Source organism: Sturnira hondurensis, unplaced genomic scaffold (genome assembly GCF_014824575.4).
Source record: "Sturnira hondurensis isolate 20B ecotype Veracruz unplaced genomic scaffold, ASM1482457v3 Scaffold0017254, whole genome shotgun sequence".
NCBI lineage: Eukaryota > Metazoa > Chordata > Mammalia > Chiroptera > Phyllostomidae > Sturnira > Sturnira hondurensis.
Window position 1 is genome coordinate 2,039,405 of NW_028089885.1, and position 12,162 is coordinate 2,051,566.

General features: G+C 64.4%; 1 protein-coding gene across 2 annotated transcripts in view; it reads left to right on the forward strand.

The window, feature by feature from the left end:
• CABIN1 (calcineurin binding protein 1) overlaps positions 1-11,593 on the forward strand; it is a 125,609-nt gene extending 114,016 nt beyond the window's left edge. For both annotated transcript variants that reach the window (XM_037067290.1, XM_037067291.1), the window contains exons 32-37: positions 452-1,144; positions 2,248-2,322; positions 4,665-4,947; positions 9,532-9,696; positions 10,790-11,016; positions 11,119-11,593. In XM_037067290.1, coding sequence (XP_036923185.1) covers positions 452-1,144; positions 2,248-2,322; positions 4,665-4,947; positions 9,532-9,696; positions 10,790-11,016; positions 11,119-11,262 — 1,587 coding nt within the window. In that variant the 3' untranslated portion in view covers positions 11,263-11,593. The remainder of the gene's footprint in view (positions 1-451; positions 1,145-2,247; positions 2,323-4,664; positions 4,948-9,531; positions 9,697-10,789; positions 11,017-11,118) is intronic.
• Positions 11,594-12,162: the final 569 nt, after the last annotated feature.

Sequence of the window (12,162 nt, forward strand, 5' to 3'; positions counted from 1 at the left end):
ACTGGGACCTGAGCCAGAGCAGTCTGCCGGCAGTGTTGCCCGCCTAGTGGGAATGGCCGGGCTGTGGTGCCGAGGTCCGGGGTGGGACCTCCTGACCCCCTCACCTGGCCTCTACGTGCTGGGCACATGGGAGCCCAGAACCGGAGGGCTGGGCCCTGCAGCAAGCCAGGCAGGTCCCCTCCCCTCAGACCCTCAGGGCTGACCTGAGGCTGTCACTGAGAGGAAGGCTGACTGGCATGGCCAGGTCTGTTCCCTGCCGAAGTGCCAGCTCCAGAGGCCTCCTGGCCCCTCTCAAGGCTGGAGGCCCTTCCTCAGGCAGGTCTCCGGGCCCAGCCCTGGCCCACAGTAGAGGACATGGCCAGAGTGGCCTTGGGTGGACACATGTGGTGCCCAGGGCGCTTTATTGTGTAGACACCAAAGACAGAGTCTTTCACCTTTGGTCTCTTTATAGGGATCAGAACACCCAGGGCCCAAGGCCTGTGGCCTCCCTGCCGCTAGGATGACCTCTGATGTCTCCCACAAGGCCAGTCCTGAAGATGGCCAGGAAGGGGTCCCCCACCCTAAGAAGCCGCCTCTGGCTGATGGCTCAGGGCCGGGTGCTGAGCCAGCAGGCAAAGTGTGTCCTCCGAACCACCAGCCTGTGGCCACGGACGTGGGAGACGGTGCAGACCAGGGCGGGGAGCAGAAGGACAAGGAGGGCCCCCGTGTGGGCCCCACTGAGCCCATGGACACCGGTGAGGCTGCCACTCGCCGCTCAGACTCAGAGCGGACACTGCCCCTGCCGCCAGCCCGCTCCCCTCGGGATCGGGCCCCCGAGAGCCGGCCTGCCGAGCTGTCCCTAGAGGAACTGAGCATCAGCGCCCGGCAGCAGCCCTGCCCACTCACTGTGGCCCAGCCAGCCCCCGCCACTGCCACCACCACGGCCACCGCCGCCGCCACCACCACTGCCACGAGGTCAGGCGGCCATCCCGAGGAGCCACCTGCACGGCCCAGCCGCAAGAGGAAGCTCCTGGAGGACACCGAGTCAGGCAAGACGCTCCTGCTGGACGCCTACCGAGTGTGGCAGCAGGGCCAGAAGGGCGTGGCCTATGACCTGGGCCGCATCGAGAGGATCATGTCTGAGACCTACATGCTCATCAAGCAGGTGGGTGGCCAGGGGTGGGTCTGGGGTCTGTTCTCCTGGAGCAGTCTACCGTTCTCCTGGAACAGTCTACTCAGGTGTTTCAGGTCCCGCCCTTGGGGGGGGGGTGAGGTGTCGTTCCAGTCCCCACCCGCCGCTGTTCACTTTCCTGCACTAGGGGTTTCCTACAGTGCACACACACTGGGCTAGGGTCAGGAGGGCTGCACTCAGGGCATTGGTGGCACACTTTAAATGCGTTACAGCTTTGTCACTGTGCCTCAATGACACTGGGTAAGTATTCCCCGAAACCCAAGCTTTAAAAAGCCTGTGTTGAATTTGAAAGGAAGTTAAAGCACTTGGCAGAAGTCTCGTCCACTCCAGGACGGGGAGAGAGGGCCCCAGGCCCTGTGATAGGGCCCTGGGGACTGCCGCCTTGCGGCCGGCGCCAAGCTTGTGAGCAGCTTCTGTCGCCCCTGTGATTCTGCCTGGCTTTTTCTCTTTATTTTTCAGTGGGTTAGACACATAGCCTTCTTCCTATTCAAAATGATTCCCACAAGGCGAACCCCCAGAACTTCAGTGACGGGCGGAGCGGGGTGACCGTCCTCACAGGCAGTTCACTCAGTTTCTCCTCACACCGCGTCTGGGGCAGTGCCCCTTCTGAGCACACCTGCTCATCACCACTCACCAGCATCCAGTACCGACTCTGACCTGTTTTTGTTGTTGATTAATTAGGGGAAGAGCAAGCCCCGTGTTCCCTGCCGAGGGGGGCCCTTCCCCCCAGACTGCCCACCCAGCTGCACCAACACCCAGGCCGTCTCCCTCACACCCTGCCCGCTTCTCCAAGGTGGCCCCCGCGCCTCCCCAGCCTGTTCCCACCCCCTGTGCCTTGGCTGTGGGGCCCCAAGTCAGATCAGCCCTATCGGTCATTCAGACATGGGACTCCAAAAGGCCATTCGTCCTGTCGACTCCAGCTCCTGAGGGCAAGGCCACACCGTCACAGGAGTAAACTCGGCACGGCCAGCTCGGCTGGAGCTTGGGTCCTGGGGGATGGACCTGCGAGATGGACGTGCACCTTCCCAGGCCTCCCCGTGGGGCTGGGCCTTCTAACGGGGCATTTCCTTGCTCAGGTGGACGAGGAGGCCGCGCTGGAGCAAGCTGTGAAGTTCTGTCAGGTGCATCTCGGGGCCGCTGCCCAGAGACAGGTGAGTGTGACTCAGCGTGTGCCGGCCCCATTGCCCAGGGCCCACCCTGTGCCAGTGCCCCTGGCCGCGGGCCCAGAGGTGCGTGTGACTCATGCTGGGACTGTTCCTGTAGTCGGAGAGGCTGAGGGGAGGCGGGCAGGAGGAAGCCGAGCCTCGTGCCCATAGGGGAGCCCCTGGCCACTGGCCTGGTGGGCAACATCATTCGGGGGGTGGGGCCTTGGCAGACCCAGGGCTGCCAGACTTGGTGACGGGGAGGAGGGTCGAGGCCCTCCTGGGCTCTGGCAGATGGATCTCCTGGGAGGCCCCGGCCGAGGCTGAGACTGGATTTGTGTTGGATCTGAGACTCTCCCAAGGCAGAAAGTGAGTAGGCAGAAAGGTTGGGGGCCTACGCCCAGAGGGACAGTCCAGGCTGGAGCCCTGGGTGCAGGTGTCCCTGAGCTCATTGAGATGGAGCCAGCAGAGGGCACAGGCAGGGCAGAGCTCTGAGGCCGGGCTGCCGGCACAGGGAGAATTGGGACAGAACCCAGTGGTGTCCGGGAAGGAGAGATGCCAGACCCGCTGGGATAGGACCCGCTGGATCTGAGGCTCAGAGAGCTGGGCTGGTTTTGAGGAGTGTTTGGGTGGGGGTCGAAGGAGAGGGGCCCCGTTGGAGAGGCCCCGCTCAAGGGAAGGCCCTTTGGGCAGGTCTGGCCAGCAGAGCAAGGGGTACCACAGCTCCCCTGTTTGGTGTTGCCAAGGTGCATCTTTTTGCACTGCATGTGGGTATTTCTGTAGAAATGACCCCTGAGCCAGGGTCACTGGGTCAGAGGGTAGGTACTTGCCATTAGAACAGGTGCAGCTAGTGTCTCCAGGGGCCTGACAGCCACTGCCCGTCTCTGCCCTGCCCCACAAGTCAGTGGGCCCACCCATGCAGGGCTGCCCCTTAGCATTTGCCCTGGAGAAGAGTGTCACGAGGGTGTCCTGGGACAGGACGGCGGGCACCAGCTGCAGCCTGGGAGCATCCTCTCAGGGGACGGGGCATTGGGCCCGACTCCCTGGACAGATGCACCCTGCCCGCTGGCGGTCTGCGCCACTCCATTACTGCTGGGTTAGCCAGAGGGGCCCCACTTCTCTGATGAGGTGACTGAGGCCCAAAGAGAACAGCACCCAGCTGGGGTCTGGCCTGTCAGAGGAGCCCTGGAAGGGAACTCAGAGAAGGTAAGGGGGACAATCACAGTTGTCCTGGGCCCACTCTGTCTAGCGCAGGGGAGGAGCTGGCCATGGCAGCCTGGTGCACGCCTGGAGTGTGCTCATTGCCATCACTTTTGGCTGAGGCTTGCTCCCCGAGGACAGGGACATGGCGCTCACCTTCCCCCTGGTCTGTCTTATCCACCCTCCCACCGGAGGTGAGGGTTCATCCCGGACTGGCACCACGGTGCAGGGTCTCAGGGCGGTGATGCCACATGCAGCTGGGGGCGGGGCATCTCAAGCAGAACCGGTATCAGGAGAGGCAGGGTCCTCGGGTGAACTAGCCTGACTGAGGTGTCCCCAGCAGGTGTGAGACTATGCTGACGGAGTACAGGGGCCCAGGGCTGGGGCCCAGAGCTGGGGTCTGCTCCCGTGCTGGCATCCAGCCCCTCGGCTCTGCTCTGCGAGGCTGTGCAGATACCTGCCCGTCCTGCAGCCAGCCCTCCTCCGGGAGCTGCGCTCCCAGGCCTGTCCCGCAGGCTGGGCTTTCAGTGCAGAGTGGAGGGGCCTGGAGGCAGGGGGAAGAAACCCTGTGGACAAAGACGGGGAGGCCCCGGTGGAGCAGAAGACTAGCAGGAAGCTGCAGGGGTCCTGCTTGGCTGGGCGGGGGGTGGGGGGGGGCAGCATTGGTTGCCGTGGCTTTGGGACTATGGTTCTGAGCCCCAGGAGCTGACTCTTGCTGTGTCACTCCAGCCCTCCCAGCAGTGACCTTTGGAAAGTCACCCTCTAGGACTGACCTTCGTCACCACAGTCCCCACATCGGACACTGCAGCCCCGTGCTCCAAGTCATGGCCAACGTGCACCCCATTCCAGGCCTGCACCTCCCCGGCTGGAGCCAGAAGTGGGAGGGTGACGCCTGCTGGAGGTCCTGGCCAGCCCGCGGCCTCTCTCCTGAGTCTTCCAGCCCTGGCCTGGACATCCTCCCAGAGAGGGATTCTGGGTCCCCAGCAGCGCCCAAAGGGTTGTCTGTGGGCCTCACTGGCAGTGGGGGCCCAGAGAAGGCCATGCGAGTAAGGGTAATATGGGCTGTGCCCGGCACAGACCAGGGTCCTGGGGAACAGTGTGGGCTCAGGGCCGCCCAGCCCACCTTCCTCACCTCCCTTTTGTCCTCACAGGCTGCAGGGGACACACCCACCACCCCAAAGCACCCCAAGGATAGTCGAGAGAACTTCTTCCCTGCTGCCGTGGCCCCCACAGCCCCCGACCCTGTGCCAGCAGACACTCTCCAACGGCCCAGTGACAGCCACACCAAGCCCCGCCCTGCGCTGGCTGCTGCTACAGCCATCATCGGCTGCCCTCCCTCCGCGTCAGCCTCCACCCCAGACCCATCCAAGGACCCCGGGCCCCCCCAGCCGCACAGGCCTGAGGCCACCACCAGCATGGTCTCTCTGGGCCCAGGTGAGTCCTGCTTCTTGCCCGAAGGAGGGGAGGGTGGGGGGAGAAAAGCAACTGCCAGCGTGGGGATCCCTGATCTGAGGGGGTGGGGGGGCAGGCCCTCTGGTCTGCTCATCAGCCACGCACCCTGGTAGGCACCCCTTCACCACACTGCTGACCTAACCCTCGGTGTCCCAGTCCCCCTGTCTGTTAGAGGAGGGGGGGCAGGAGCACCAGGTCACTGGTCTGACTAGACTGCGTTTTCTCCTCCCACAAAGCCTTTGGATAAACACAGAGAAAAAAACAGGAGGAGACTCAGGAGGGGCAGAAGTCCTGACCCTGAGCACACTTGTGACCTCACAGGCCTGACTCGTGGGAGGAAAAGGGCAGGGCGGGGCAGCTCCATTAATAGGGGGGTTGGAGCCCCATACCTTCTGACCCAGGCACCCGGGAATGGTGGCTGCAGCTGGGGCAGCCAGCAGAGCAGGGAGGGGCAGAGCGGCCTGAGGCTTTTTGAGGAGGGGCCACTGAGGCGAAGCCTCACAGGCCAGTGGGCGAGGCGCTGTCTGGACCCTCCATTTCAGAGCCCTCCTCCTGCCTCGCAGACCCAGCCTGCATACGGCCACGGCCCTGCACTGGCCTAGAGGCCAGCACCGGCCTGTCTGCGCACCCAGGGCATCCCTGATGGCCTGCTGGTCCTCCCAGTTGCAGTCCCGTGCAAGGGGCACACCTGGGACTGCTGCTTTCAGCCCTGCACACTCAGCTGCATCATTTCCTGAAGGATGGGACAGCCACCCGGCAAGAGTGCCCAACAGGTGCCAGACCTCAAAGCTCCGGCCGCCATGACCCAGGGGCACTGCCCCCAGGTCACGCTGCCTAAGTGGAGGCAGAGGGTGGCGGCCTTCCTCTCCCAACTCTTTCCCACATCTCTAGCTCAGGCACCGATGTTTTCACCCGGTGCCCCCCCCCCCCCCAGCCCATGCACAGTTTGCTTTGAGGAGCAGGGCGGTGGAAGCACTCTGCCCAGTCAGCGGCTTTTGTGCCGGCCACAGCCCCATGAAGTAAAGGGTCACTGCACTGGGGTCCGCTCCTGCAGCCGTCTGTTCTGAGAGGGGCCTCTGAAGGCCACAGGGCAGAGGGGAGCTGGAGAACTGTAAGTGGGGGCCCCACCTCCAGGTGGCCTCAGCTGGCCCATCGGATCTCAGTTGTACACTGCACACAATGAGACCGAGGTGCTGGCCCAGCACTCCAGACTCGGGATGGGGCTCAGCTGGCCGTGGGCAAGGCCGAGGCGTGGGGTTTGGTGGCGGTGGTGATCTCAAAGGTCATTTGGCAGTAAGAGTCTACTGCACAGGGAAGTCCCCCACTCCCACGGGAACCCTGCCCTGTCCCTCCATGTGTCTGCCCCTTAGGCCGCCTTGCCCTCCACCTGACTCTCGCCCCTGAGATCTTATTTACCATCTCCCAGAACTTGGGAGCATCGAGCTTCTGCTGCTCATCTGGGCTCACTCAGGTCCTGGGCGGGCCTCGGGTCCTCCGCCGTTGGCCACTCCAGTGGCTCAAGTGGCCCTGAGCCATGGCCACTGGCTTCCCCCGGGGCCCGGGATCTGAGGGAGACAGATAGACAGAACGTGAAGGAAGCGTTGGTGTCCTCTGTAACCTAACCTGAGATGCGGGGACATCGCTGGTACTGGCCACACACAGCCTGGTACAGGGAGGGAGGGTCCCTCCGGGCGGGCAGGGCCTGCAGCCTGTCTGCCTCTTCCCCCCGCGTGCCTGGCCCCACGCCCCAAACAGGCCAAACACTGTAGTTCACGCCTTCTTTCCTTCTGTTAGGTCTGTGGGAGAGCACGTGCTTCCTGATGCATAGCCTGCAGCCTGGAGAGTTCTCTTTTAAAAATTGTCTTTCCTAAAACTAAATTAAACGGTCTTTTCTGGGGATGGAACTCTCGCACAACATTGGGCGTCGAGGGAGAGGTGGTCCCGGAGGGACCAGATGCACAGCCGGGCCCCCCCCCCAGCCAGCCGCCCCCAGCCCCGCCCGCCTCCAGCCAGCCCTCCCTGCACCTGCACATGCGCCCCTGCCTCGCAGAGTAGCCTCCTTGTCTTTCGGGGCGGCCACACGTGGATGGCGTTTGGCTGGCCACATTAGGTGGGTGTCCCCAGTGGTTTCTAGAGCTTTCTGTGCTGGTGAGAGGTCAGGGCTGTGACAGGCATGTCTTCCCCGGCCCTGCCTCCCACAGCCTTCAGAACTGGGAAGGCACCAGGAAGGAGCCACCCAGTGGGGTTTTCTGCTTTACCAGATGTGACGGGGTGGCCTAGCATTGTGGCCTCACCTGCCACTCCTGGTGACCAGCAGGTGGTCCAGAACTGGATGTGGGTTCAGGGGGCAGGGCGTGGAGCCTGCCCTGTGCAGCTGCCCAGAGACCAGAGGGTGTGTAGGCCTGGAGCTGAAGCTGGGGCTGGCAACACCAGAGGCCGTGAGCCACTGGGAGCGCAGGCTTAAGGACAGATTCTCCCAGGACACTGTCCTCAAGGTGTGAGCGTGGGGAGGTCAGCCACAGGAGAAACCTTGACGGGCACTGTTCTCAGAGTGGGCAGGCCTGCCCCTGACAGGAGTGCCCCTCACGCAGGCCTTCCACCTGTAGCCAGAGGGAAGGCAGCTGACAGCGTCCACTCCTGACTCCCTTCCTGCCACAGCCTGAGACAGGCAAGGGTGCTTGCAAGCTTCCCTGGTCACTAGGAAAGATGTTACACACTCATTCAGGCCAGGCATGCCAGGGCCAGTGGCCATGTGTGGCAGGTGTACTCCCGGGGGGCCCCATGGTGGGCCACAGGCATCTGAAGAGGTCCCCCCACCATGGGACGTGTCCCATGGTGCTGCCTGCTGCTGTCCCACACCCTTGCACCAGCACGGGCACTTGCTTATCCTTGTCTGCTGGGCGTCTGCCCACCACAGTGCAGGATCTGGGCTCCTCTGCCTCCCCAGCCGCCAGAGCTCCTGGCTCATGAGGGAGGGAGGGTCCCTCTCACTGAGGTGGTCAGGCCTCCAACTGTGGGGAGAGTAGAACCTGGGGAAGAGTGGAGACTGCAGGCCACAGGACCAGCCTCAGTGAGTACTTGGATCTGGGACCGCCCCCTCAGTGGGGCTGAGGGGCTGCCCGTATGCCAGCCAAGAAGCCAGGGGGCGTATAAAACGGGGCCAGGCTGTTGCGAGACTGCCCAGGGAGCAGGGACAGATTTGAGCCCAGCCTCCAGCTTCCCACAGAGAGCCTGGGGCCAGAGCAGTGAGAGCCCCAGACAGCCCTTCCCCCAGGCCGGTGCCCTGCAGGCCCCTTCCTCCCTGGCCCACCTGTGGATCTTACCACAGTTGCTTTGGGGAAGGGAGGGGGCTGCTTGGCCTGAGGAGTACCACCCCGTGTGCTGGAGTCTCTGCTGGACACCCCTGCCCCGCGTGTCCCTCCTCCTGGTCATCCACCAAAGAGGAAGGGCCTGGGAAAGGCGCACAGTGCCCTGGGTCGGGAGGGAGTCAGCCCGACACCTGGCCCCACAAGGGCAGCCAGGCCCCTCCACATCACCGCCTCTCCCCTGCCGTCCCCCCACCATCCCAACTGAGCAGCCCCCAGGCCACTCAGCCAGGCCCTTAGGGAGCAGCTGTGTGAGGAGAGGCAGGCAGGGCATGGCCACCTCAGAGGGGCCTGGACCAGATGGGCCTGCCTCCTGGGTGTGTGCCAGGCTGTAGGGGCCCGAGTCCTGCCCCAGTGACTGCAGTGTGGCTGCTCCCCCTGCCCCCTGGGTCAGGAGGGCAGTAGGAGGAGCCAACCCGGGGTGCTTGTCCCCGCCTGCCATTGTGTGCGGGGTGGGGAGGCACTTCACCTGATGGAGAGTGGGGACTGTTCTTGGCAGAAGGACCTTGGTGGGTGGAGCGGGGGAGAGGAGGGGAGGAGGGCTGTGGCCAGGGTGGTGGGAGGTTCTGGGCCTGAACTAGAACACGAAGAGGAGAGCAGCGTATGGACTGGACTGTGGAGAGGCCGGGATGCAGCCAAGGGTGGAGGCAGGGCCTGGGAGGCCCGAGTGCAAGCAGACTGCTGCTGACTAATGGCCTGGCTGGTGGCCACAGTGCAGCCTTCCTCCCTTGGGCCCATCCAGGCCTTGGCATGGGTCCTAGTCCCTGTCTCATACCCGGGAAGGTATGGCCTGGCGGGAGGGCACCATGCCAGCATGCCACTCCAGCCACTTTGGTCTTAGATGGTTGGTTTGTTTTTGGGTCCCAACCCAAAACCATGTTTATTATTGCCCTTTATTTCTGTAGGCCGGGGTGGGGTGGGGCGGAGGGCACTGGGTCAGGTACACGACAGTCCAGGGGAGCCAACCCCCTGGGGCCACTGTGGGGGTCGGGGTCAGAGGGTTCCCACCAGCACAGCCTGGCCACGCCCTTGCAGTCCATCCAGAGGGGCCTCTGCCGGCCCACGGGTCACTCTGCAAAGGCGGGCAGCTGCCTCTGCCTCTGTGCAGGTCCCCTGCTGGGGGTCCTGGGGCACGGCTGGGCGGGGCCTGATCCTCCCGCTGGATGGGGATGTAACCCACAGCCACCCCGTGTCCCCACAGGGGAAGAAGAACCGGCAGGAGGGGCAGAGGGCACCAGCTTCCCACCCCAGGAACCTCAGTGCAGTGAGCAGGTGAAGACGGCCCCTGAGGGCCCCCCAGCAGAGCCACGCTGCTGGCCCGCAGAGGCCACCCCCCACACAGGCACCGAGCCCACCTGCAGCCAGGGTAAGGCAGTTTGGAGCAGCCAGGGTGGGTTTCCCAGCAGAGGCACCTCCCTCCCCTAGAAGGATGGAAGGGGCTGGCAGGTGGGGCCTGGGGAGGGCCCAGTGGTGAGGTGTAGGCAGGGGAGGCCGGCTGCCACTGAAGAGCCTGGTGGGGGTGAGGTGTCCAGAGGGTAGGAGGGGAGCCCCCAAGAGCCCATTGTTTCGCCCTCTGCTCCACAGAGGGAACAGCCAGGGCAAGCAGAGCCTGGGCCCAGGCTGAGTGTGGAGTGGGGGTGGGGGAGGGGGCAGGGCTTGCGCTCAGAGAGTGCCAGGGGAGCACATGGAGGGGAGGCGGCAGGCCGGCGGGGAGGGGTGGCTGGCAGGGCCGGGTCAGACAGCCTGCGTGTCCGAGTCAGCCCGTTCCCAGCAGCTGCCCCACCCAGCCAAGCCCCTGGGGACTCCTCGGGGCCAGAGCCTCTCACAGACCCCACTCCGGGCGGCAGGGCCTGGTGCCAGGCCTGAGCTCAGAATGAGCCCTGCTCCTTTTAAAGCCGTGGGGCCAGGGAGGAATGTGGATGCCCGCCAGGCTCATGAGGCTCCCAGGAGCTGCTGCCCGGAACTGCCGCCTCCAGGCTCCAGACGCAGGAAGCCCCGTGCCCGCCCTGGAGGATGAGGGGATGGTGGGCCTGGGGGCTCTGGGCCTCGGCGCCCTCCCTGTCACATGGGCACTGCTGAGATGTGTCCTCGGATGGTTGCAGGGAAGTGAAAGTTTACATATACACAGCCCCCCGAGGGCCTGTGAAGTCCTGGGGAAGGCGCTGGGACTTCACCCTTGTCCCAGGCCTGGGCTCCCAGAGGCACTGTCCCAGCCCCCTCACCTCTTGGCCCAGACCTGGAGCCCAGGGGTCAGGGCAGCAGCGAAATGTGGAGGGGATCTGGGTTCTGCAGCCGGCACAGGCGGGAAGGCTAAGAGAAGGCACCCAGGGTCTGATGTAGGCAAGGGAGGTGGCCTTGGGCCCCTGTCTTCCAGAAGGGAAACTGAGGCCCAGATTGGGGAGGGGCAGGTAGGCTCCGAGACTGTGAGCCAGGCTCAGAGTCCGAGGTCCACCCCACAGTGGCCAGCTCCAAGGCGCCCGGCAGTGGGAGCACACAGCCACCTGAAGGCCACCCAGGCAAGGCAGAGCCCAGCCGGGCCAAGTCTCGCCTCCTGCCCAACATGCCAAAGCTGGTCATCCCCTCAGCCGCCACCAAGTTCCCCCCCGAGATCACCGTCACACCGCCCACCCCGACGCTGCTCTCGCCCAAGGGCAGCATCTCGGAGGAGACCAAGCAGAAGCTGAAGGTGACCAAGCGTGCTGGGCAGGGAGCATGGGTCAGGGCTGGGGCTGCAGGGGGCCTGGGGCCAGGCCAGGCCTCCCTGACCAGTGCCCTGCCCGGTCTGCAGTCAGCCATCCTGTCTGCCCAGTCGGCTGCCACCGTGCGGAAGGAGCGCCTGTGCCAGCCAGCCCTGGAGGTCCTGGAGACGTCGAGCCAGGAGTCCTCGCTGGAGAGTGACACGGACGAGGAGGACGACTACATGGACATCTGAGGGGCCCACGGAGGCCCCCAGGTGCTCGGCCCCCCTTCTACGTGGCATCCTCCTGCCCACCGGGGTCGGGGACTGTCCCCACCAAGTGGGGCCCAGAGGAACGAGCTTGGCCACGTGAAAATGGACGCATGGGTTGAAGTTCGCACAGGCCAGCACCCTTTTCTATGAAATGTGGGCTGTAAATGTGCCCGAGCCCAGCCCAGGAGGCCGTCCACACCTCGGTGCCCGGACCAGCCAGGCTCTGCCCACCCGTGTCACAGGAGGGTCATTTAGGGCTGGGCTCACCCCACTCCCTTTTTTGGTTTCTTTTTTAATAAAGATGGAGCAGTTCTTTATGCCTCTTCGTTCACCACCCCGGGGCCTCCCTTAGCCAAGCCGTCCAGCGCTTCTGGGCTGTCACCTGACAGGTCTGGGTGCAGGCCTCAGGCACCCCGGATAGCGGGTGACCGTGCTTAGTCAGGAGAAGTAAGCACAGCCCTGGAGCCAGGTGGGGCAGGCCCTTCTGCGAGAGACTGGTACCAGGCCTGGGGCGAGTGTCGGGAACATCCCTGGAGGACGCAAAGTCTGAGGGCTAGTCCCTCTGGAGTGGGGTGGTGGGCTGCAGGGGAAGGTGGGGCCCAGGCCGTGCTGAGGAGCAGGCTTGCATCCCGATGTTGGGGGGGTGGTCCTGGGAGTCCCGAGGGGCAGGGTCTGTATCAGGAAGGGTGAGCTGCAGGGGCTGAGCGATGAGGCCAGAGGAAAGAGCACTTACCTCCCACTACACTTGGCCTCTAACAGTGGGGCTCAGTGCAAGATACAAAGTGGGGCCCCTCGTTGGTGATGGCAGAGCGATAAGCCAGCCTGCAGTGCGGGCCCCGCCCTCCCAGGCTTCAGGCCCAACTGAGAAGGCACAGGTTCAAG